The 26,246-nt window shown below is 52.5% G+C and overlaps 1 protein-coding gene across 2 annotated transcripts in view; it reads left to right on the plus strand.

Moving 5' to 3' along the window:
• LOC142023880 (dual specificity testis-specific protein kinase 2-like) overlaps window positions 1-26,246 on the plus strand; it is a 69,478-nt gene that overhangs the window by 19,261 nt on the left and 23,971 nt on the right. Inside the window, exons 1-5 of one of the 2 annotated variants that reach the window (XM_075015291.1) lie at window positions 10,962-11,201; window positions 11,313-11,509; window positions 19,090-19,211; window positions 19,358-19,406; window positions 20,465-20,614. In XM_075015291.1, the coding sequence (XP_074871392.1) occupies window positions 11,324-11,509; window positions 19,090-19,211; window positions 19,358-19,406; window positions 20,465-20,614 (507 nt within the window). In that variant the 5' untranslated portion in view covers window positions 10,962-11,201; window positions 11,313-11,323. Of the gene's footprint in view, window positions 1-10,961; window positions 11,202-11,312; window positions 11,510-19,089; window positions 19,212-19,357; window positions 19,407-20,464; window positions 20,615-26,246 lie in introns of those variants that run through there. The other variant, XM_075015292.1, reaches the window with a different exon arrangement.

Consider the following 26,246-nt stretch of genomic DNA (forward strand, 5'->3'; position numbering starts at 1 on the left):
CAGGCATGACCTTGAGAATCCCCTCCATGATTTTTCGAGGGACGGAAGTAAGGCTCATCAGTCTATACTTCCCTTTCACTTTCCTGAGTACTTCCCGGCATTCTCCAGCCATATGTTTATACTCCTCCTTAGTCATCATCCAAGTTTCCACTTCTTATATGCATTCCTTTTGAGTTTGAGCTCACCAGGGATTTTCCTGGTAAGCCAAGCTGGTTGCCTACCATGTTTGCTTTTCTTACTGCACATCGAGGTACTTTGTTCCTGTGCCTTCAATAAGGCTTCTTTAAAAAACTGCCAGTTCTCCTGAGCTCCTTTCCCCTTCCTATTAGTTTCTCAGAGGATCCTGCCCATCTCAAGGGATCAAAGTCTGCTCTTCTGAAATCAAGGGTCTGTATTTTACTGTTTCCTTTTGTCAGAGTCCTGAAATCTACCATCTCATGGTCACTGCAGCCCAGGTCGCCACCCACTTCTATTTCACCCACTAATTTCCTTTTTTCACTAATTTCTATTTCCCTTTTACTGAGCAGCAGGTCAAGGTGTGCATGGCCCTGGTCAGTTCCTTCAGCACTTGTACCAGGAAGTTATCCCCAACATTCTTCAGAAGCTTCCTGGATTGTCTGTGTGCTGCTGTATTGGTCTCCCAAGAAACATCTGGGCGATTAAAGTCTCCCATGAGAGCCAGGGCCTGTGATCTGGAAGCTTCTCTTAGTTGTCTGAAGAAACCCTCATCTTCCTCATACCTGATCTGGTGGTCTATAGCAGACACAAACCACATCATCACTTCTGTTGTTTCCACTTCTAATTTTAACCCAGTGCTTCTCAGCTGGCTTTTCTCTATCCATACACTGGAGCTCTGAGCAATCGTACTGCTCCTTCACATACAGCACAACCCCTCCTCCTTTCCTCCCCTGCCTGTCCTTCCTGAACAGTTTATACCCTTCCATGCCCGTGCTCCAGTCATATGAGTCATGCCACCAAGTCTCTGTTATCCCAATCACCTCATACTTCTTTGACTGCGCCAGGGCCTCTAATTCTTCCTGTTTGTTTCCCAGGCTTCTTGCATTTGTGTACAAACACCTTAGATAATAAGCTGATTAGCCTACTTTCTCCGTTTGAACCAGGGCTCCGCCTTTGTTGTTCCTTCCTTGTTCCCCATTTACCTCAGGGCTTGCGTCACCATCCCCTAACCTAGTTTAAAGCCCTCCTCACTAGGTTTGCAAATCTGCTCGCAAACATTCTCTTTCCTCTCTTCGTTAGGTGGATCATGTCTCTTGCTATCAATCCTTGTTCCTGAAACAGAATCCCATGGTCGACGAAACCAAAGCCCTCTCTCTGACGCCCCCTGCACAGCAACACATTTACTTCCATGATTCCAGGATCTCCAGCTGGACTCCTTCCTTCAAGACGGAGGATGGATGAGGACACCATTTGCGCTCCATATTCCTTGATCTTCCTCCCCAGAGTTGTAAAATCCACAGTGATCTGCTCGAGGTCGTTCTTTGCTGTGTCATTAGTTCCTATGTAGAGAAGTAGGAAGGGGTAATAATCCGCAGGTTTGATGATTTTTGGAACACCCTCTGTCACATCCTGGATTCTAGCTCCTGGTAAGCAGCAAACTTCCCGAGATTCCAGGGCTGGACGGCAGATGGATGACTCTGTCCCTCTTTGGAGGGAGACCCCTGACCACCTCCCGTTTTCTTCTCTTGGGGGGTGGGGATGGTTGTAGAACTTCCAGTCAGTGGGGTCATCTTCTAATCCCTTCCATGAGAGGTCTCTGCCTCAGCATTCTCCACCGTAGCACCCGTGGAAAGAGCTTGAAAGCAGTTGCTTTCCTCCACCAGAACTGGAGGTATCTGAACTGGCTGCCTTCTCTTGGAGGTTCCATGCTGCCAGCTTTCTTCCTTGCTCTGCACTGCCTTCGCTGGCTTCACAACCTGCTGTGCCTGCAGGACTTTTGCGGCCTTCTGTCATGAAACTCTTCACCTCCTCTGATGGACCAGAGAGTTGATGTTTGCACCTCAAGTCCTCTAACCTTCTCTTCCAAGATGGCGAGCACTTTGCACTTGGTACGTACGAAATCCCTTCTGTCTTGTGGGAGGAAGACAAACACAGGACACGCTGTGCAGGTCACACCAGCTGACTTGTCAGTAGACTTGTTACTGTTCATTTTCCCTTTCTCCAGACAATTCCCTCAGACGATATTAGTACCTCCTTGAAGGGCAGAAGAGGAACAAAACTTCAAAAGGCCAAATAATATAGGGCTGCCCCCAGGGAGAACTCCCAGGCAAACTTCCCAGTTAGCAGCCCCAGCTGCTGATGCGCCTGCCGGTCCCTAGTCTCTGGCTTGTGAAGCCTTCCCTCCTACCCCTGGTGAGTCATGGGGGCAGGGGGGAGTGCTCAATTAATCACTCACACACACTAACTGCCATAGTAACTGTGATTGATGGTGGGGTGCAGGATGTTGATTTCAACGACAGGGGTTTGTGAAATCACTCATTGTAAGGCAAGTGTTCCATACCGGAAATCATTCACTCTTACGGCTCTTTCCTGACTGTGAATAAAGATGGGCCTAAACCAGAATTCTCTGACTGTACCTACCACCAGCTTTGGGGGAGTTTGGGTCTGGATCACAATCCAAGGTGAAGTACTGGCTCCAGTGAAGTCAACAATTTTGGACTTCACCCAAGGCTGTATGGCTCAGAGTTAGGTAGGACACTTAGAGGTGTTTAGCCCTTATTTACCATTTTTCCTGTTTTGGTTTCATATATCTGAAAGCTTCTTTAACCAAGAAAAACATATTTGTATTGAAATCAGATGCAAAATACCTCTCAGTGCGAAAGCATAACTTGATTTTCATTTATCTTTCTGTGTGCATAAGGTCTGATGTTGGGTATTGGAGGAAGAACCTTTTTTTTCTTTTTGCATGACTTGAAGGCATCAATCCTGCATTACAGCATTACCTTGGAAAAAGCACAAGCGTAAAATAAAGATGTTAGTCGGCTTTCAGAGACATTTAGGAAAAGCTACTGGTCCACTGGTGTAATTGTGAGATCTGTGGAAACTCAGCCAATCATCTTGCTTAATTTGTATCCTGTAATCCTATTGGTTAAAGTGCTGTAGGGGATGTCCTGGGATTTCCTCACACATGGTAAAAAGCCTGGTTTCCTGAAGTGTAACTTTATCCAAGAGGGAATGGTGTTTTCAGTGCACAGGATGTGGGGTGCCATTATGTCTGTACCATTTTTACAGCCCTTTGCTTACCTGTTTGGGGGAGATACTTTTTGTGACAGGAGAGCAAAATAAGGTATGAATTTTTAATAGTTTGCAAAAGGGCATGGGTGGGCAAGTACAATTTGTGCCAGGCCTGGTAAATTTCCATTCTGATTTTATAAGGCTCAGGAGCGTCTATGTGTCAGAGAGCCAGCACGGGCCAAAAGCTGCTCCCACGTACAGTAGTTCCATTCCCATGCATCCTCGCATAACTCGAATTTCACATAAGTTGGGGTGTGTTTTTTTCCCCAGCGGTACACACACATTCTGCAGCCGGGGAAGCAGTAGGAGCACCTGGTGGTGGGCTAGGTCTGTGGGAAAGGGACAGGGGGGTTAAGCTTTGGGTGGGTTAGGGCTGCAGGGGGGTGGGGGGTAGAGTTGAACCGGAGCCTGGCCACGGGGTGTTTGACCCAGGGCTGCGAGGGCCACAGGGGTTGAGCCAGGGCTGGAGGAGCAGGATTTTGAGTTGCGCCTAAGTCGCGTTAATGCGAGTTAAGCACAACTCAAAATTGTGCATTGTGATGGTTTACTGTGCAACTTGAGTGTAAACCAAGAGTAACCACTGAACCCTCTGTAACCCTCCATACCACGCTCCTCGCCGCAGCAAAACCTCTTCTCGCAACATCTGTCTATCTCTACATTTGTGTCCCTGGTTAACCAATAGGATTACAGTATGCAATACTAACCAATAGGAGTGCAGTATGCAAATTAAATCTTGCCACTCTCAGGGGAGGGAAGGGAGAAGGCACAGAACAATGTGTAGAGTTGGGATGTCCTTCCCCTTCTGTCACAATTAGCTGCTCAAGAATATATCATTTGTAAGGTAGCAGCAGAGTGAGATATGGAGAGAAGAGAAGCCAAGGACTGCAGGGGGTTGGACGCAGGCAGCTGGTTTAGCGATTAGAGCATGGAATTGGGATTCGGGAATCCAGGTTGCACTTCTAATCCCAGCTCTGTCTCTGGCCTCTGGGTGAGCTGCATAGCCTGTATTACTCAGAAGGTCAGACTAGGTGACTGTTGTCGTCCGTTAATCCCAGCTCTGCATCTGGCCTCTGGGTGAGCTGCATAGCCTGTATTACTCAGAAGGTCAGACTAGGTGACTGTCATGGTCCATTCCTGGTTTAAAATCTGTGGCTCTATGAGAGGAGGAAGCAGAAGAGGCAGGAGAGATGAGGAAGGGAGGTCAGATGTGAATCAGAGGGAATCCATCCCTCAAACCCTGCTCAGACATGAGTACTCCTGTGTTTTCCTTGGTGCTCTACACTGCTTTAACTTGGCATCATTGCAAATGCAGAATGGCTAGAAACACATGATTTGTTTCCAAAGGCTAATGCGGCTGTGGCTTCTGAGGGCTCTGACCTCACCCCAGATCTCTGCTTCCATTGCCAGCCTTGGGCGGCTGATTAAACGTTATGAAAACAGCCGCACATGCCTAGAGCTGTGGCCTTGCAGCTGGGCTGGGTTATGTGTACTAGAGCCTTGACAACCGTCCCGCTCCCCGCCGTGACAGGGAATGGAATTGCAGAGGTAGCTAGTGATCTGTGGAGGCAGGGTGCTGTGCAAAAGGCTGGATCCCACACTCCAGCCAGGAAGGTGGCGTGGTGAGAAGGAAGTGTTTACTATGTGGCTGGTACGTGCAATTAAAACCTTCCTCTCCCGGGGCTCCTTAGGAGAGTTCTGGAGGGGGTGAGGAGCAAAGCTGGAGGCGCAGATGGTGCCTGGGTTAAGGCTGAGGACTGAACTGCTGAAGTGCCTCCCACTGGGAGGCTGTGTCAAGCAAGCAGGAGGCTGGCTGGCTGGGGAAGAGCAGGCAGCTATTCTTGTTGGCTGCACTGAATATACTTGCCTCCCCCTCTCCTGCCACAGCACAGCTCCTAGGATCCCAGGTCATCAGTAAGTTCTGCCTCCAGACAGGCAAAAGTGAAGCAAATGGGCTGCCAGCTGGGCGGCAGGCCAGGCTGAGGAAGGTGTCTCTCCTGTCCTCGGCACTGACGTAAATGAGAAGTAGTGTGACACTTCACCCCCATATTTTTATGGAACTGTGTTTTTGAATATGAATATGCATCACTGGAATATGTTTTATGCAAAACAGATCAAGTAACCTATCATCTGTGATCCCCACAGTGTGTCTATTCTTATTTGTGTGTATGTGTCATTCTAGTTAGAACTATGAAGTGTAAACCCACTTATTAATCTAGAATTTCCAGTGAGAGCCATTAGTGGTCCTTAAGGGACTTAATGGCTCAGTGCTCAAGGCAACACTTTGAAAATTATTTTCTTTTTCCTGCAAGCCCAAACTGTGATTAGTCCTAGAAAAACATGTGACTTTGCCACCTGGTATTGGAATCCATCTTGAATTCCCTGGTGATGGGGAGAGTTAAACGGAGGATTCGCACTGCAGGGGAAGCCTATTAAGGGGTGAGAAGCAATCAGCAGAAGTCTTCAGATGGCTTTTGAAAGCTGTCTCCCAACCCTAAGATAATATCAAGAAACTGTGAGACCCAGGCCGGAGAAAAGCTCAGCTCTGACTCCAAAGGGTTTTGCCTGGAATAAGGACTAGGGTGAGAAATATATCAGCACACCAGCTGACAAACACAAGGAGACCTCTGTGATCCAACCTGTCACAAGCACCACTGAACTCAGAGGGTCCACCATGCTGTCAGAGAGAGGAGAATCAAGTCGAATAGGAGGAGAATGGCGCAGAGGGAAAGGCCACATGGTCCATCTCCCAAGATGGAGGGATAAGGACAACAGGCCTTGCTCCCCTCTAGAAAGTGTCCCGGTTACAGCATGGCTCTTAGGCTCCAGAAGTAGTGATGGAACAGCTCTGTGCCTGGCAGGAAAGGTGCCGGGCTGAAGTCCTCTCTCTGTCTGCAGAACCAGCGCATGCTGCCCTGCCAGTGTGCCATAGCCCCTCTGCTGGGCGCGTCATCTAGTGCTAATTACCTCGGTGGAGTTTGCAGTGGGAGCACTCGATCACTAGGAAACGCACCAACACTCACGGGCTCAAATGCTGTTGATTTTTGCTTGTTGTTGACCTGTGCTAGGGTTGGGCCATCGATTGGAGGCTGTATAACCCATGAGCAAACATCTGGCCCATCTGTTGCCCCTACACCTAAGGCCTCTTTGTTCATAACTGCTCAAACATTGGGTTAGTTCACTTCCTGTGAGCGGCAAAAGAGCCCTGGCTGTGACGAAGCTCACAACTAGTAGAGTCCCAGCCTTGTGCAGTACAATTCCTGGTAACAGTGATGTGGGGGAGCTGGCTCTTGTAGGCTGGGCAGTAGCTGTCCCCCTTCCTACCACTAGCAGAGCAGGGCTGGAGCCCTGAGGCTAGCTGGAAGAGAGCCCAGAGCAAGGCTGCTTGAGCTTTTAATGTGCTCAGGATGTTTGCTTCCAGTGTCAGAAGAGGCGGGTGCCAGGTTCTCCCTTTGCACGGTGAAGAGCAGGACGAGCCTGCAGCAGGAGATGGAGGGGTGATTGCTCTGGAGATGTGAATTTAGGGAATAAACCACCGCGGGGGCCTGCAGGAAATGGAAGTACCTGAGTAATGCTGGGAGCTGAGCAGTGTCTTTGCCTTGTGGCTCTTTCAGGGGTGAGGGAGGCAATGGGTGGGTCAGTGTTACACAGGGCTGCTGCCCGAGCCCCTCTGCCCTCACCCCAGAGCTGAGCTCCCCTGCCCACTCCTGTTGTTGTCTCTCTCTCACCCAGGAAACTGCCTCCCCAGCTCTTCACTCAGCTTGCAGGTCATCTGTAGCTGTGTGGAAAGGCATTTGAGGGGCTCTCCCCCTTGGTGTAACTGGCTATGCAGGACTGACCCTCTCCCTCTGGCAGAGCTGTCTTCATGGTAGGGCGGGGCCCAGGCAACCTTCCTCCCTCCACAAGACCCACCTCATCACCCCTAATCTTATAAGACCTTTGGGGGTAAACTACAGCTAAATACCAGCACAGAACATGGAGAGCCAGGACGGGTGGGTGGAAACAAACTTTACGGGACCACAGGAAGCTTGGCCCCACCCGTGATAACTGGTCACCTGGCCAACTAGAATCATGCCGGACCATGGATTTTGCCAGATGAGAGAGTTGTGGATTAGAGAGGTTCAGCCATAGCTGGGAATAGGCATCTCCTTTGCTAGCCCATAGCAGATTAAGCTAAACCACCTAAAGGCACCCTGTAGTGCAGAATAAATAAAAGCCTGTGGGTAATGCATGTTAAATTCACACCCTAGCCTGCTTCGCAGTAGTCTCCCCCCTACAAGCAAGCCTGCGGAGAGCGAACACTGAAAACTGGAGCAATATGGGAGTAAGATGGAGGGCTCTGAGTGCTGCATTGTGGGATATGTCCGGGGAGTAGTGCTGGGCTGAGAAATGGGGGGGGGGGCAGATTTTAACAAGCTGTAACAAACATTGAACCTGCAGCTTTGTAGACAAGGCCGTTCTATGCCTGGGTGACTGAGGCAGGGACAACAAGAAGTCCTGTGGTGCCTTATACACTAACAGATTTTGGAGCATGAGCTTTTGTGGGCAAAGACCCACTTCCTCAGATGCACTCGTGCATCTGAGGAAGTGGGTCTTTGCCCACAAAAGCTCATGCTCCAAAATATCTGTTGGTCTATAAGGCGCCACAGGACTTCTTGTTCTCAAAGATACAGACTAACACAGGGATCCCTCTGATACTGAGGCGAGGACGGCTCTGCTAACGTGGGTCTCATTCTGTTAAGCCGCTCACCACACTTGAGGAAATAATTGCTGTGAATTATTATGTCATGTGTGTTTGGGTGCTATACACAACCCTCGTTTGGGGAGCAAGAGGTTTTCTGTGGGATGCTTGAGTGTCTGACAGGCCTGAGCACTTCCCGAGAAGACGTGTGCAGTGATCTCTGAGGGCCTCGCGCATTTACAAATGTCAGGAACGGCTGCCTTTAACCAGACGGTTCGTCTCGGCCCTCTCGCCCCCAGAGCAGACGCAGCGGCGGGCTCTTCTTTCAGAAACTGGCTCGTTGCACGAAAAGCCGGTCAGACTGGGAGCGTTCCATTTAGTTTTGCTGAACCAGCATGATGACGTCAGAGAGGGCTACCCGCGTTGTGGGATGTTCGGAAAGAAGACGGGGAAGGAAGATATTTAGTGCCAGCTGCTGGTGCGACGTACGGCTGTTTATGTTGTGGTAGCGTCTACCCTTCCGCCACGACCAAGAGCCTGTCGTGCTGCGTGATGCACTGACACCTAACACGAGATGAAGTGTTTATGAGCTCAGTAGACGGATTAGGCAAATAGAAGAGAAAAGGGGCGGAAAAGACGAGAAGGGCGATAGCCAGCACATGGCAAGGGAATGCCGCCATTTAAAGAAATTCTTTGGACGCCCCTTGGTGAAACAGGGGTTAGTGTCGTGGACAAATGTATATTGGTGCACCACAGGGCAGTTCACTACGAAGCATGAGTGTTTCTGTCGCCCTTCTATTAAAAAAAGGAAGTGGCATGACCCAAGCAAGATAACTGGATGGCCCTGGTAACTGCCCATTTCTTGTCCATTTTATAATCCTGATAAAGTCTCGGCTCCAGGGATATCTTGTGGCAATGAGTTCCACGTGTGAATACCACGTTGTTCTTCAAAAACAGTACAGGATGAATATCTCTAGTCTGGCAGCATCTGTAATCCGGCAGGATTTTAGCTCACCGCACGAGCACTTACCAGGGATGTGGCCAAGTTTCCTGTGGTCCCATAAAGTTTGTTTCCAGCCACCAGTCCTGGCTCTCAGTGTTGTGGGCTGTTATTTAGCTGTAATTTACCCCCAAAGGTCTTCTAAGAGCCAAGTCAGCAGCAGGAGCGTTGATAATGTGCTAGACAATACTGACCTCCATCGTCCAGCAAATTCTTTCATTCAGCACTGGTTAGATCCCGAGGGAACTGGACTAGAGTGGTCCAATCTGTGTTTTCTTCTGTTAGTTTTAAATGCTCTGCCCCACATGTCCCGTTGGCCTTGTAAGGTGAAAGAGCGAAGAGGAATACACTTCTACTGCTTCCTAGGTCATACCTCCAGCTCAGCTCCAGTTTCCAGTGATGGTATCGAGGTCAGAATGGACGTAACTTGTTTTCATCCGTGGTGGGCCGTGTGTCACATGATGCTGAAGATGTCTTCTGGCTAATCGTTTTGAGTTCCTAAAGGGGGCAAGATCTGCAGGTGGTTAAATTGGCTTGGCTCCCTGGAGGCTGAGAATCTGGCCTCAAATCAACTTGTTTTCCTGCTCATGTGTCTGACCCCGTTGCTCCTAGTGGAGAACTGAACTCCAGAGGGAGGAACCGTCTGTGTGGGAAGCACCAAGGATACAGCGGAAGGCCCGGAGCCCTGTCATCTGCTCCCACAGGAGCACAGTTTGTAAGTTACAAACTTTCTTCAGAGGGCAAAGAGGCGTTCTCCCCTCCCCCGCACCCTGTGCGGCTCTGCTCCATCGTCGGGTCCTTCCACAGACGCTGATCTGTGCACGCCCAGAATCCTAGGAGGCCTTCAGATAAAAGTTGCCATTTCAAAAAGGCCATTTCCCCCCACCCTACGTGGGCACTAATCTGAGGACAAATGGCCCCATTTATATAAAAAGGAAAAAAAAATCCACCACTTCCCCTGCAGAATAATACAGGGCAGGGACTGAGGGGGGCGCAACAGGCGTTTGCAGCCCCTTGAGGATGCTGCTGGATGACTCCTGCATACAAAGAGGTGATTGATAAACTAGGTCAGCTGGGAGGAGAGGGTACGTGGGAAAGAGCTGAGCAGAGAGGCTCTGAAAGGGAAGCCTTTTCCCGTAAAAGAGACCCCTCCTGGGAGGTCAGATGTGTCCTTGAAGAGAAATCGGTGGCTGTTGTGCTGTCGCACCCAAAGAATGGGACAAATTGTGACTAGGTGGGAGTGGAAAGGGGAACTCTTTTGTGTGCTGTTTGCAGAGCAACCTATCCCTCCAACGATAATGACAGCCCTGAGAAACCCCCGGCTCGCGAGGGTTGTTCTGAGTCGGGGAGTCGGTGCTCCTGGGTTCCATGGCCAGCACTATTGCTGATGCATTTGAGTTCTGGGTCAGTCTGTTCCTTGCTCCAGGGCCCTTTCCAGGCAGCTGACTTCCTCTGCAGCGCACTGGACAGCCCTGGAGGTAATGCAGTTCATGCAGGGGAGGACCTGGGAGCCTGGTCCCCTGGGCTCACCCCTCCTGTGTCACCTGGACGTTCAGGTTGTACAGGCCCTTCTGTCCAGGATACTCCTTCCCTCCTGGGCACTGAGATTCCCACCTCGAAGGTGTTGTACTGATTCCATCAGGCGGGCTGTGTCCCTGCCCCTGAGCCAGTTCTGCCCTGACCTGCTCTCTGGATCTGTGTACGGCAGGAGAAGGAAGAGCTTTGTAATTTCCCAGGCTAGGTGCAGAGTGGAGTCCCCACATGGGGAAACTTTAGGCTTTGCACTTGGTACGTCGGCATGATGCCGACTTGCTCAGTTCTCCCAAGGCTGCTCCCAGTGACAACCTTCCTGAAACCTGTGGTCCAAGTGCCGGGCCAGAGCAATCAGCTTTCCTCTGGGAAAAGCCAGCGCCAAGAGCTGATGAGGCTTTAATAACAACAACAGGAAATGTCCTTCCCCACACCCGCACCATTCCCACCTCAAGAGCAGAGAGCTGGGAGGAGAAAAGCCTGAAGGACGTGTTGCCTGAATCCATCACAGTGAATTGTTTTACCTGCACTGGCAGAGCTGTGGTTGTTCACCAGCTCACGGATTCCTTGATTTCATAAATGCCAAGGCCAGAAGAGACGATTGGGCTCATCCTGTCTGGCTTCCTGTGGAACGCAGGCCAGAGAACATCCCTCACATAATTCCAAGGGCAGACGGTTTAGAAAGCCAGCCGCTCTCCATTTAAAAATCACCAGGGATTAAAGAGTCCCCCACAACTTTTGGTAAATTGCTCCAGTGGTTCTTTACTCTCCTTTCTAGAAATGTACACCTTACTTGCAGTCTGAATTTGTCTCACTTCAGCCTCCATGGCCCAATGTGATTTGTCTCTGCAGCCGTCCCCAGGATGTGCGAGACGGGGCTGATCTCACCGGAGCCTGCCAGCACGACGCAGTACTATGGCGAGTCCTCCGACACCTACTACCATGTTGACCGCTGGCAGAAGCTTCGGACGGCCGTCAGGAAGCTTGAGTTCTGGGAGAACTTCAGTGCGGAGCTGATAGGCAGCGGCTTCTTCTCCAAAGTCTACAAGGTAAAGCATCAGGGGGTTGGGAGACATAGTATGAGATGAGTGTCAGAGGGGGAACTGTGTTAATCTGTCTGCGCAAAAACAACTAGAAGTCCTGTGGCACCTTATAGACTAACAAATTTTTTGAAGCATAAGCTTTTGTGGGCAAAGACCTGCTTCCTCAGATGCATCTGACAAGGCGGGTCTTTGCCATGAAAATTTATGCTCCAAAAATCTGTTAATCTGTAGGGTACCACAGGACTTCGTGTTGTTTTAGCGTGAGATAAGCTGCCCTGGGCTGTGCAGCAGCTGTCAGCATGCAGGATAAATGTGGCCATGTGGAGAACTTCTCCTCCCAACGTCTGTCTTGGCAGGACTCTGCTCTTCTGTCTTACTTGCCAGACTTTCTGCCTCTGAGCTCACCCTGTGAGAGTGCTCGGCGTCCGAGAGGAGAGAAACCTGCTACATTAGAGCTCGGTTCTCCCTCCATAGGGGCTCTGAGGGGGCCGCTTTGGTTTTTGCTGAGGGAGAAAAAGGGGCTGTGCTCAAAGCATGGACCTGGAAGCCAGGAGCTCAGCCCCTGACCAAATCGCTGACTCCCTGGGCATAGGCCTTGAGTTCCCTTTGTTCCCAGGGTGCTCCATCCCCAGCCTTGCCTCATCCCCACCCCTCCTTGGGACTGTGACCTGTCCCCACCTATTCCAACCTCTGCCCAGACTCCCTGCCAGCTCCCTCGCTGCTCTCTGCCCTCCACCAAGTGTCCACACGCCCGCCCCAGCACCCACTGCTTTTTCTGCGGGTGTTCCAGCCCCGGCATGCCCACAAGTCCACGCCTATGTCATGGGGTCACCCCCGGAGAGTCTCTGCTTCTCTTTCTCTGCTTCCCCTAGTTCCTCAGTAGTTGCCAGGAACTCTGAGCTCCTCAGATAAAAGGGGACCCAGAAAGCAGATAAGGATTATGGCTGTGTCCAGGCTTAAAGGTATTTACACTGTGTGCAGATTTGCTGTCAAAAACAAAACCAAAGTGCACAGCGAAAAGGAATCTAAAATTAAATCCCACACGCTTCCCAAAATACCAGCCTCCCACGGCCTCTGGAAGCTCAGCCCACAGGCTCATCTCCTGAGGCATTGTCACAGTGCATTAGACTCTGGGCATGGTGTTATGGCCTGTGGGTCTCCAGTGCAGGCAGCTTGGGATGGGGTATTTCTCTCGCCCAGCCTTAGGGCAGGAATCCCATAGATCACTGCAGGCTGGTCCTTGCTGCCTCCTGAGGTACACATGGGTGATGCCTAGTGACATACCAGTGGGTGATGCGTAGCATCCTACCATTTGGCTACTATTGTATTCTGACTGTAGGAGCATCTGATTCACTTGCAGCATCAGTCACAGCTGAAGTGGGAGGCTATTGGAACAGCTCCGTGTGCAAATTCCCGACTACTGCTCTCCATGTATCACCCCATCCCCCTTCTCCCCAAGACAGAGTGCTCAGAGTGTCTGTGCAGGGGTTGTGGCACGCTTGTGCTTCATTTGGGCCCCCCACCTCTTTCCTAGCTGGCTTCCCTGTCCGCTGCCTTGTGCCCCCGTGCAAACCGCCCTGTAGTTTCCTTAGGACAGGGCTCAAGCTTTCAGCTCCAGGAGGGGAGTTGAAATTTTATTTCAATTGCTATTTTATTTTTGAGTGGCCCCCTCTACTCCCACTCCCCCGAGCGCTGCAGCTCACAGCAGTCTTCGTAAGGGGATGTGGCACATGCATTAGATGGGAACAAATTACCAACGGCTCCAGCAGTTTGGTCAGAGTTGTCATAGTGTGGCTCTTCCTAGCCAGTATGCCGAAGCCAGCATGGGAATAAGACATAACCTCTGGTCTTCTCCATGCAACCAGCTCAATCGGTTGACCTACATGGGTCCAACTCCCAGCTGGTGTGTGTCACTGTTGCTCTGCTGAAGCTAGTGGTAGTTTGCTGATCTGGACCAGCAGGGGCTCTGCCCCTTGGAGATCAGGAAATTTAGTAGTTCATTGGAAGCCTAACTGCATGATGACTGTTCAAGGTGCTGTCTTAGCTTACGTCCATCACCGTGGTACCTGGCGCAGCGTCTGTGTGAAGTTTTGGTGGCTTTCGTTTCGAGAGGGATAGGGACGGAGGAGAGGAGAAGCAGAGAGGCCCACTTTTAAAGGTTATCTCCGGCTCAAATGGCACAATAGCTCTTTTCAAGCCTGTACAATGCCTGCCCCACTTCCTACTGGGGCCTTGGGGGAGTAATCACTCACGCGCACCTACACGGAGTGCCTCTTCTCTCTCTCCTCTGCCTTTCTTTAGCAAATTGCCGTAGTAACCATTGCTGCTTCTATAGTGCATGACATTTTCAGTCTGTCCCGCTGCTGAATGGGATTCCAGCAGTAGGCAGGCTGGAGACACACAGCTTGAATAGAAATACTCTGGCTTTTATTAAGAAAATATACAAAAAATAAAGGCTGAATGAGAGGCCTGAGTTCAGAGAGTCGGAATGCAGCGAAGGACAGGGCCTGGCTGCAGCCCTTCACTGGGGCTTGACTTTGGCTGGAGACTGGAGCTTGATGGTTACTAAGCAGGCTGATTTATTGGCCTTCCCAGTTCCCTGTAGGTCTGGTGGTCTCCTTGGGCCCTGTGTCCTGTAACTGTGGCAAGTTGAGTAGTTGCTGTCCTCCAGAGAGCTTTACACGCATTAATGCAGCCTCACAACACTGAAAACATATGTTGCTGGTGTGGTCACTGACATGGTGTCTGTAACGACCATGTCTCCACCGCTTTGTCTCGTTTAGGTCTCCTTTGTGCACAGCAAGGTATGTACGAAGCACGACTTGGTTTGGGTTTAGCACAAGGCCAGCTTGCGACATCTGGGTTTCCTCCCCCACTTTGTCCTTGTCTCATCCTGTGACCTGGGAACAAGTCCCTTTCCCCGCTGCATACCTCAGTTTCCCTATTTGTGACATGATGTTCAGGCATTCGGGCTCAGGGTGCATGTGAGCCTCAGCTCATGAAGAGCTATCTAGTATTTTAAAATTCCACAGTGGTGCCCAGTTAAGGGCAAAGCCACTGATGGATTTTTCCTGATTGGGGTTTTAGGCATAACTGGAGATAAGACTTTGAACGTCTATAGCTCCTTTTATCTAAGGACCTCAAACTAATTAGGCTTCACAGCTCACTGTCATCCTCCTCCTTTTTGATGGGCAGAGTTTAAACTTCATTCTCTGTCTCCTGACTTAGGCCCAGCACAAGGCCCTTATCACTTTTCAGCTCATGTCATGAAAGCCCAGGAGGTGCTTTTCCATCCCTCTGAGCCTCAGGCTGCCGCAGGGCAGAACAGGACCCCTGCATAAATTCAGAGCTGTAAGCAGTGCTGGCTAGGTGACTGGGGAGAGCTCAGTGCTCCAACCATGTCCTCAACCCACCTGGGAATGTCCCCACCGCTAGGTGGTGGAGAGCAGAGGGCATAGAGCTACCTATGCTGGCTGCGTACCACATGGGGATTTCCCTTATGTCAGGAGAGTCCATGGAAGCTGGTTATGGCAACTCTCCTTGCCCTTTAGGATCTGGCCCATGGAAAGGCAAAAGCTGACTGATGTCCTGGTCTCCTCCGTCTTGGGGACTTGGATTCACATTTAGGGCAAGATCTCAGTCAAAAGCAGATCTGGTGGTATCATGTCGGTTGTTGCCTTCTGCATTTCCACCTTGAGAACGCCTACCCTGCAGCTTACACTAATGATGTGTGTAACCGGATTGTCAGGCAGAAGGGAAGGGAAAGGGAAAGGAGAGTCATGTTGCTGAGCAATAAATCAGCTGAGCAAAGAGCCAGCTGTGACCCAAGTGGGGAGGGCAGGGCCGTGGAATCTCTTCTTTATCATTGTTATGAAGGCAGCCCGGACCCAGGCTTGAAGAAGGAGAGAGGGGGAGGAGGCAGGAAATGAAAAATGAACGGCAGTGGAGATGGTACCTGCTTAGTAAGCACTGCATTGTAGTGCTGAGAGCAAAACCTTGCTTTTTAATGAAGGGTGATATCAGCGAGAAACCGGATCCCTGGCGACTCACCCTGTGCCAGCAGTTCTGAAAGGCTCCTCAGCACTTCTGCATCCCGGTGAAGTGCGCGATGTGTGTCCAGGAGACTTGGGTAGCTTGGCCAGCCCAATGCGCCTGTCTAGGGCGGGTGGGTGAGGAGGAGGCTGCTCGGAAGCCGGGATGAGGTGTGCTGTGGCCTGTCTCCAGAAGTGGTGCACAGGCGTGGAAGATAATTGGCACCTTTGTCAGTTTTGCACAGAATTTGTATAATGGGTCCCCACATTTGTCTCCAGCTGCAGTTTGTCGGCACTCTAACAAGCTAATAAGCCTCCCCAGAACTCTCTGCTTGCACTTCCGAAAGCTTTTTAGAACTTGCGGCTTGTGTATCTAAGAATCCCCCCGTGCCAGCTGACAACGGATTCACTGTATTTCAGCAACTCCAGTGAGCCCTAACCAACTCATTACACCCAACACACTCTTTTCATAGAGTTTAGCCAGAAGCCATCGTGCAGAGTATCAAACGAAGGACAGAAACACACCGGTCTCCAATATAATTATCTACATGAACCCTCCAGGAGGCATTACCTGAACCTATTGACGCTATGCATCAAGTTGAATACAGCAGAGTGGGCAAACAGGGCAAACAGGACTTCCAGATAGAAGCAGGTCTGTGCAGCTATGCCTGGCTCCATATAAATGAAGCATTGTGAGCTAAATACAATGGGAGTTGCAAGTGGAATTGACAAATTAACGTGTTAGCATACCAGAGAGCCAGCAACGGGAGTCCTGTTTGGGGGTGAGTCAGAGGCTTACTGGACTATAAGAGGAAGGGAAAAGAAGCCTTTTAGTATCGATTTACGGATAAACCCCTTGAAGGGCCTGGCGGAATCACGACAGTCTGGACCGTGCTGACTATAAACCAGCAAGCTCTGCTGAAAGGGTTTCAGGTGAGAACTTGCCTTAGGTGAGAGGAACTTGGAGGAGTGGGTCACCCCCGTGCTTTAGTTGCAGCTCTTCCCTTTCATGTTGTTCCGCACTCACTGGAATCGGCGGATTCTGTTCTTTGTTGACAAACTTTTTTTTTCATTGTGAATCGCTTACAGCCTTGTATTGTTACACAGGCCCTATCCTGACTTGCAGCCTTCCTGCCGTTGCCCGCTATCTCCCTGGGACAGGTTAGCTGGTGATGACTATGCATGTCCAATGATGGGGCTGGACACTGCAGTGGGATGTTTCTGGAGCATTCAGTGATTGGGGTACACCTGATGTTGACCTGCGAAGTGCACTAGGGCTGGCAGAGATCTGAGGAGAGAGCTGCAATCCAGGCACAGACGCACAGCTGCCGCAAGATAGGCCCTCTCGCTCTGGAGGCAGGGGCATAACAAGATCACCCCCAAGCCTGGGTGCCCCAAGAAGGTGACACACAACTGTGGACATCTCAGATGCCTTCTACCCCTTTTGCACAGCCACAGGTTTTGGGAACGCCCCCCCGCCCCATCTGCAGAGCAAAATGCCATTCACACTGTGTGTGTCAGGGCCGTCTGTGCTGCTTGGTCACCACGTGCCTCAGGAGACTGGTTGGGGTGAACCAGGCTAGGACACCAGAAAGTCAAGGTCCAGTGCCCGGGAAGGTTAAATCCAAGCAGCAGAGTTAAGGTCAAGCCAGGCTCAGGAGCCAGAGCTTAGGGTCTGCAGCAAGTAGATGGTCTGCATCCTTGCTCAGACATCTCTCCATGATGGCTGCTGCTAGGGGCGCTGCTGGGTGGCACAGCACATCCCACAGTGCTTATCTTCACAGGTCCTCTACCAGAAACTCAGCGTACACTTCACGTGCGGATGTGGAAGTGTTGGCAGCCCAAAACCCCCCGAGTCCGAGGTTCTTACAGTGCATCAGCACTGTCTGAATCCTCCAGTGAGGGCGCATGGAATAATAATGCACATTGTGAAGTTTGGTTAGAGATTAGCAAACCCCTTCTTTGCACTCCATTTAAACACAGAGCCCGAGTTCTTCCTGTCGGCGTATTGGGTATTTGAGTGCATTGTTCTCAGAAGGCAGCAGGATCAGAGTGAACTTTGCCCCATGGCTAATTTACCTGGCAGCCCCAGTTATAATTAGCACTCCTCGCTCAGTCTGAACTGGACTGACGTGAGTCCCTTTGTTCAGTCCACCTGCTGCTTGGGGCTGGTAACCTTATCTGTAAGATAGCACCGGCAGGTAGACGTATCAAACGTGACGTTTGGGAGCATTGATTGGTGTCCTTCTGTGCTTAATGGTTCTGTCCTTTGAACAAATGACCAACGGGAAGAAAGTTAAACAGTGTGCCTGGGTTTACCCTGAGAGCCCCAGCCGTAACTTCAAGAGACTGATTAAGGCCGTACCAGCTGATTCCTCCACCTGACGGTCACCTTGGTTAAAAATAAAACACGAAAGGGACACTTGGCCAGAGGTCGGGTTCAGCAAGAAATGGTATTTTTGGGAGTTCTAAAGTTTTCTTGTCTTGAATCACAATGAAAGGTTTCAAGCTGAAAAGCTGGGGTCCTGAAGGATGGTTTGTGGGTATTTTTTTCTTTGGATCCCCCCTTTAAACATTTGATTTCAAGAATCTTGACATGTTTTGTTTCAATTTTGGCCTTTTTTCTGTTTTTTCTGTTTTAAACCTTTTAAAAACATCAAAATTAGATTTTGAAATGACAGGTCGTTTCAAACCAGAAAACCAGGGTGGTTTGTGTTAAAAATGTCAAAACAAAATATGTGGACAATTTGGAAATGTTTTCTCTTTTCGAGGTGGGACAAGTTTGGAACTCGGCTTTGTCAAGTGAACGGTTCCGGTTTTGACAAATCGACACTTTTCGACAAAAATGAGTTTGTCAAGAAATTCCCCCGCTGATAGCGTCAGCTGTCTGTTCTGCGACTCGTGTCCCCAGCTCAGGATTTAGGCAGACCGCTGGCCATGACACTAGATAGCCGTCTCTAGAACCCACCAAGATCCACCAGGTCCAGCAGCCTTAATGAACCCTTTGTGTTCACCACAGTCAAGCCCCGTCTTTGCCATTGGGGGCAATAGATATCCTTGCTAAAAATGCCTGAGAGAGGGCGTGTCTTTGCTAAGTGGCAGATCAGTCCGGTCAGGAATGATCTTCCAGGGTTCAGTTTCACGCGTCTGGTAGAGCCAAACAAAATTGAACCATCTGGTGTCGGCAGTCGGCCTCTGTACTCCTCAAGGTCACCAGCAGTAGGGGAGGCTGGCAGGAGAGTTTCTCCCTCTGTGAGGACAGCCAGGCAGGTTGATTGCAGATAATCGGTTCTAGCTACGCAATGGCCTTAGCTAGAGTTGCATATCTACAGTTGGCTTTAATGGCTCATGTAAACCTGGCCTCAGTGATGCTTTGTGACCTTTTTGCAGTATCTTACTCTGATGCAAAGCTGGTGTGACTATGTGTCACGTGTTAGACCCCAAGGCAGGAGGGGACCAGGCTTGGGTGTGTGGTGTCGGGAAGGGTTCCCTTTCCTCTGGGGGCCCGGCATATGCTAAATGCCTCTCACTGGGTTGTCCCTCGTGTTGCTCCAGGTGACTCAGAATGGGACCTGCAAAGTGATGGTGGTGAAAATCTACAAGAATTATGTGGACCAGGAGGTGATTGTGCGTGAGATCAGCCTGCTGCAAAAGCTCTCCCACCCGAACATTGTCAGGTGTGTGGTGCCGCAAGAGAGGCAGTGGCCGAGATGGGCCCGGCCCAGGCTTTTAAGTCAAGAGCCGCAATTACAATCGCTGCATCTTTCAAGTCGTCTTGTGCTAGGGAAGAAACCTAACGCTGAGCTTTTGTCTTGGCTTGTAGGTACCTCGGGATCTGCGTGAAGGACGAGAAGCTGTACCCAATTCTGGAGGTAAAGGCTTGTTGCTAGGACATGTCTTGCTTTTAATTGTGTGAGGGCAGTCAGGGTCCGAGGGGGTGAACTCGTGCGGTCGCACTCTCCACAGGAGACACGGTTGTGCAACGTGCACGTGACCCACACTGTTGCACGATGGTCACTGTCCCTCTCCGGCGGCTGGGACATACCTAGATGTCCCCTGGTCTCCTATGGACTTTGAGCTAAAGGAGCTGGTCTTTAGTGGTAGTAGGAGGCACTCATGCCTTCAGCGGCTGGGTTCTGTCCCGACACATGGATGGGGTTGCGTGGGGATTTCATAAGGTGTTTTCTCTGCAGGGATGACGACAGAAAGCAGTGTCTGTTTGGAGTGTGAATTAGTGAGGCAGAGACTGGGGCAAGAGCTGGACCAAAACTGTCAGAATACCCTTGAGGGGCTGAGGGAGGCCAGTGCTGGCTCAGCAAGGAGGGGAATTAGAGCAGGTGCCTGAAGGCAATAGAAGCCCTGCAGCGTTTCCCAGCACTAACCTCAGACATGATGAGCATGCCACTTTCAGAAGGGCCCTGGTGTGCTAGGCTAGGTCATGGTCCAGCTGCATCAGCACAGGCAGGAGAGGGAAGATTGCATGGCAGCTGCCACGCACCGGGCCTGACTCCACTCGGGTGCCGAGTGCCAGGCTGAAATTCACTTGTTCCGGTTTAAATTACACAGCCAGCATCACAGCTGCAGTTCCTCCAGGTACTGCAGACTGGGAGGCCCTGGAGCGGGTATGGAGTGCTGGGTCTGCAGGGGTTAATCTGGTGCTGCTGCTTTCCCGGCGTGCTGCGGGTTGTAATTCTGCACTGCTCAGCCCTGATTTCCTTCGGTTGCAGTACTCCCTGTGGTGGAAATCTCTTGGCTTGCACCACAAGCCATTATTCTCTTTCAGTGGGAGTGTTGGCCCGGCCCCCGTTGCTGCCCTGATCAGGGACCTGCTGCAGGACTCACCAGCATCAAGAGAGAGGGGCTGATGAGATGGGTTTCCCTGGCTTTGCAGAGCCTCTGTTCACCCCGTCCCTGCTTGTCTCTGTTCCAGTATGTTAACGGTGGGTGCCTGGAAGAGCTGCTGGCCAGTAAGGATATCACTCTCACCTGGAAGGAGAAGGTGGAGTTGGCTTCTGACATCTCCAGGGGGATGATCTACTTACACTCCAAGAACATCTACCACCGGGATCTCAACTCCAAGGTAGGCTGCACCCAGAGGGGGGCATTCAGCATCTCCAGCAAAGGGCTAGGCCTGTGTACCTCTTACTCAGATGGTCAAGGCATCATATATGTCCTACTTGAGCCCTGTGGGCTCAAGTGGGACATATATATATGGCGCCTTGGCCATATGCCGATCTTCTTGATCATGTGCCTTGGCCCCATGCTGATCTTCTGCATGGGGGTGAGTTGCGAAAGCTTCCTTCACTGTCGTTATGGTACCTTTGTTACGTACTGGGCAGGAGGTACAGGAAGAATGAAAAATAGACTCCTCAAAGCACGGTGGTGGTCAGAAAAGCAAATCGGGCAGAAAAGGATGTATTGGGATTCCATCTTTTTCTCCCACCAGGTCTGTGAGGGGGACCCTGCCCAGCTGGCAAATCAAACCCAGGGCTCTGTCTCGAGCACTGCAAAGGAAAATAGAGAGACACTGATAACAGGGAGGGACCAGATGCAGTGAGTTATGTTGGCCTGACTTACTTGACTCAAACCCTTGGACTCCGGGTAGAGCACACGTCATTTACAAGTCTCCTCCACTTCACTCTGTCTCAGGACAAAACTTCTAGCTGGCCCCAGGAGTACCCCAGTTGTTGCCCTTCAGTCTCAGTAGATCTTCTCCACATTGTGTGAGGTCTTCCTCCACTGCGTTTTCCTTGTGGGTTCCATGTGAGAGCTCGACAGGTTCTGCTGGATGGTGGTTTTCTGAGACTGTGGCCCAGCCACCCCCACTTTCTTCTCTTGAGTTGAACATCAAGTGGAGCTTATCCTGCTCTGTTCCAAAGCTCTTCATTTGTGACCATGTCCTGCCATTTGAAGTGAAGGACGTACCTCAGGCATCTGTCTATGAATGTGATTTGAAGACTTTTTTTGTTGCCCTGGGCCCGCTTAGATGGGTAACCTGTGCTTCCATGGCGTGATACTCTGTCCCCCTCCGGGGACTGACAGCATGGAGGCTCATGAGCTGCTCGCGGTCTTGGCTGATGGAGTGGGCTGTTTTAGCTCAGGTTCTACAGCAGAGGTGCCTGAACTGTGGGGCGTGCCCAGGGGGCACAGAGGAGCAGTCGGGGAGATGGGCAGAGTGAGGGGTCAAGTTGTAGTAAGAGACCCTGAGTCATAAGCCCTTGTATCAGAGGCCTGGCAACAGGCAGGATCTGCTCACAGAGTTTGGCAAGAAATACACATTTCTAAGAAGTATTTGTGGAATGCTCCCGTCAGGGTGGAGAGCCTATGGCCTGCAACTTGCCTGGATCCAGCCTGCGAGGCCCCCCACCCCCAAAGAGGGGCGTCCACGCTGATGCTCGAGCCCTGCAGCCCCCGTGAGGCTGGAGCACAAGCCAAGCTCTCTCACCGCTGCAAGTGCATTTAAAAATCATGAGCCTAGAGCTGAACTGTCTCTGGTACCTGGTTCATCTGCTCTGCCTACCAGACCACGTCCCCTCTGATTTACAGCAGGGAGCGACATCAGCTGCAGGTCTGACCTCGAACCCAGATCTGACCACAGGCCGCTGAGCTTTTACTGAAGCAGCTCCCATGATCCTCTGCTGCTGAAGCTAGTGATGTGCTGGCTGGTACATTCATTCCTCACTGAATGAGCACTTTACTTAGGAGTACTCGCTAAAACGAGGGACACATATACCTACCTCTGCTCACTGGGTGAGTGAATTCCCCCGGCTCATACGAGCCTTAGCCCACTCCCTGCAGAGCCAACCGGCCACAGCCTGAACCCCCGCCAGCCCCACAGCCCCAACCTCCCATAGCCTGAACCCCTGCCAGCCCCACAGCTCCAACCCGCCACAGCCTGAACCCCCCGCCAGCCCCACAGCTCCAACCTGCCACAGCCTGAACCCCTGCCAGCCCCACAGCCCCAACTCGCCACAGCCTGAACCCCTGCCAGCCCCACAGCCCCAACCCGCCACAGCCTGAACCCCCGCCAGCCCCACAGCCTCAACCCGCCACAGCCTGAACCCCTGCCAGCCCCACAGCCCCAACCCACCACAGCCTGAACCCCTGCCAGCCCCACAGCTCCAACCGGCCACAGCCTGAACCCCTGCCAGCCCCACAGCCCCAACCCGCCACAGCCTGAACCCCTGCCAGCCCCACAGCCCCAACCCGCCACAGCCTGAACCCCTGCCAGCCCCACAGCCCCAACCCACCACAGCCTGAACCTCTGCCAGCCCCACAGCCCCAACCCGCCACAGCCTGAACCCCCGCCAGCCCCACAGCCCCAACCTCCCACAGCCTGAACCCCTGCCATCCCCACAGCTCCAACCCACCACAGCCTGAACCCCCCGCCAGCCCCACAGCCCCAACCTCCCACAGCCTGAACCCCTGCCAGCCCCACAGCTCCAACCTGCCACAGCCTGAACCCCTGCCAGCCCCACAGCTCCAACCCGCCACAGCCTGAACCCCTGCCAGCCCCACAGCCCCAACTCGCCACAGCCTGAACCCCTGCCAGCCCCACAGCCCCAACCCGCCACAGCCTGAGCCCCTGCCAGCCCCACAGCTCCAACCCGCCACAGCCTGAACCCCTGCCAGCCCCACAGCTCCAACCCGCCACAGCCTGAACCCCTGCCAGCCCCACAGCTCCAACCCGCCACAGCCTGAACCCCTGCCAGCCCCACAGCCCCAACCTCCCACAGCCTGAACCCCTGCCAGCCCCACAGCTCCAACCTGCCACATCCTGAACCCCTGCCAGCCCCACAGCCCCAACCTCCCACAGCCTGAACCCCTTTCTGCCCTGCAGCCCCAACCCACCACAGCTTGACCCCCCCCTACCAGCCCCACAGACCCAACCTGCCACAGCCTGAACCCCTTTCCTCCCTGCAGCCCCAACCCGCCACAGCCTGACCCCCCCCGCCAGCCCCACAGCCCCAACCTGCCACAGTCTGAACCCCCCGCCAGCCCCACAGCCCCAACCTCCCACAGCCTGAACCCCTGCCAGCCCCACAGCTCCAACCTGCCACATCCTGAACCCCTGCCAGCCGCACAGCCCCAACCCGCCACAGCCTGAACCCCTTTCCTCCCTGCAGCCCCAACCCACCACAGCCTGACCCCCGCACCAGCCCCACAGCCCCAACCTGCCACAGCCTGAACCCCTGCCAGCCCCACAGACCCAACCCGCCACAACCTGAACCCCCGCCAGCCCCACAGCCCCAATCTGTCACAGCCTGACCCCCCCCGCCAGCCCCACAGCCCCAACCTGCCACAGCCTGAACACCTGCGCCAGCCCCACAGCCCCAACCTGCCACAGCCTGAACCCCCCCCGCCAGCCCCACAGACCCAACCCGCCACAGCCTGACCCCCCCGCCAGCCCCACAGCCCCAACCTGCCACAGCCTTACCCCCCCGCTAGCCGCACAGCCCCAACCTGCCACAGCCTGAACCCCTGCGCCAGCCCCACAGACCCAACCTGCCACAGCCTGAACACCCCCCGCCAGCCCCACAGACCCAACCCGCCACAGCCTGAACCCCTGCCAGCCCCACAGACCCAACCCGCCACAACCTGAACCCCCGCCAGCCCTACAGACCCAACCTGCCACAGCCCGAACCCCTGCCAGCCCCACAGCCCCAACCCGCCACAGCCTGAACCCCCGCCAGCCCCACAGACCCAACCTGCCACAGTCTGAACCCCTGTCAGCCCCACAGCCCCAACCTGCCATAGACTGACCCCCCCGCAGCCCCAACCCGCCACAGCCTGACCCACCCGCACCGGCCCCACAGCCCCAACCCGCCACAGCCTGACCCCCCCGCCTTCCCCACAAACTGACCCCCCCACCTTCCCCGCAGCCCCAACCCACCACATACTGGCCAGCCCCCCAGCCCCAACCCGCCACAGCCTGATCCCCCTGCCTTCCCCACAGCCCCAACCCGTCGCAGCCTGACCCCTGTGCCAGCCCCACAGACCCAACCTGCCAACAGGTTTTAACCCTCCCTTTCACTCTTGGCACCAAACTGCCCCCAGCCTTTAACCCTCCTCAACCCCCTGCCAAACCCAAGGTTCACCTTTCAAAAGCAGCACCACCTGCGGCCACTCGTTCTCCAAGTTACGAGCACTTGGAACGAATCAGAGACTTGTACATGTATGTTAATGGGAATGTAGTGTCCCTCTTCAGAGTTTTCACCTATGAGCAGAAAGTTGGGAGCCGATTGTGCTCGTAGGGCGAGGGATGAGTGTCCTGTGTCCTGACTCCGCCGCTGACCTTCCATGAACTGCTCAGTGGTACCATGAAATATGGATGGATTTTGGCTGGGTGGAAGCCTGTCACTCACTACCAGCCTGAGGACTCTCAGTCCAGGAGGCTCGTTTGCCTTCATTATCCCTGCAGCTGTTTGTCCAGCTTAATCACCAGCCATCAGAACACACACTCCAGTGGAGACCAGCATGGCTAACAGGTTCAGATGGAGTCTGGCTTTCCTTGCTGATGTCCTAGAAAATCCATTAAAATGCATTTCCCCCTAAATGTATCCAGCTGTTGCATTAACTCACCACAACGTCGGAGCCAGCCTGGTCCTGCCCAGAAACTCCGTGTGTGTTTTGGAATGTCACTGCACATCGTGTGCGTCTCCCTGCAGTTGTTTGGGCCTGATATGAATGCCTCCCTTCGCTGCGGTGCTGACCCCGAGGGGATGGGAGGGTGGGGCAGGGAGGCGAGGCAGGCGTGAGATCTGCTTGCTAGTGCGATCCAGCCATCTGAACCAGTTGTTATTTTGCTTTTTCCAAACCCACCTTACATGAATTAGACTCTGGGGGCAAAGCCCTGTAGAACTCGGCAGTGATTAAACCGATAGGTTTCTGCAGGAATAAATAGGGATCTGTAGGAATTATTCCCCAATGCCTAATAGAAACTGATCCCCTTCCTAGAGGTTGCACAAACCATTCGATAGCAGGGATATCGTTCACTGATGAGTTGTGCCACGAGTCCCAAAAAATCCTATAGAAATGTACACATATACATACATCCACTGTGCAATTAGAAAACCCCAGAGCAGGCATGCCAGGGCTCCAGATCCTATTATATCCACTCCCCTGGCAAAGTTCAGTTGGCGGAGGAGAGATCCTTTTGCCAGATCATTTCCTCTATTTAAGAACAATGAACAAGGCTTCAATTTTAAATGCCTGATTTCCATCGACATAAAAGGGATTTGCACCTGCCTCTCCCTTAGGTGGCCTTGAAACTCTCAGCCCAAACCTCTCACATGGCTGGGGGTCACTACTACTAAAAATGAGCCTTTCAGCTTCCTGTAGAAGCAGCAAATGCCAGGCCCTAGTTTCCCAGGTAATTGCTGTGCGCTGTCAAACTAGTGAGCTACAAGTAAGGCCCTTTGAGTCTGGGTTTTATTTTGTTTAAACTTTCCCAGGAATTTGCTGGAGTTTGCTACAAACAGTAAAAAACAGGAATGTTGGTGGAAAAAATTGAACTCCCCACTTTTCTGGGTACCAGAGACTCTGGGGCTCGGGGAGAGCTGGTGAAAACTGGGCAGAGAGCATCCTCTGAGAATCTGCTCGAGGGAAAGAAAGATGTTGCCTTTAAAATACTTGCCTACTGGAAAGAGACAGAGTTGAATGCCTCGCCCACCCCTCCTGAAACAGGCAGAGGGAACTCCTTAGGGGAAAGA

This window comes from Carettochelys insculpta, chromosome 21, assembly GCF_033958435.1.
Source record: "Carettochelys insculpta isolate YL-2023 chromosome 21, ASM3395843v1, whole genome shotgun sequence".
Lineage (NCBI taxonomy): Eukaryota > Metazoa > Chordata > Testudines > Carettochelyidae > Carettochelys > Carettochelys insculpta.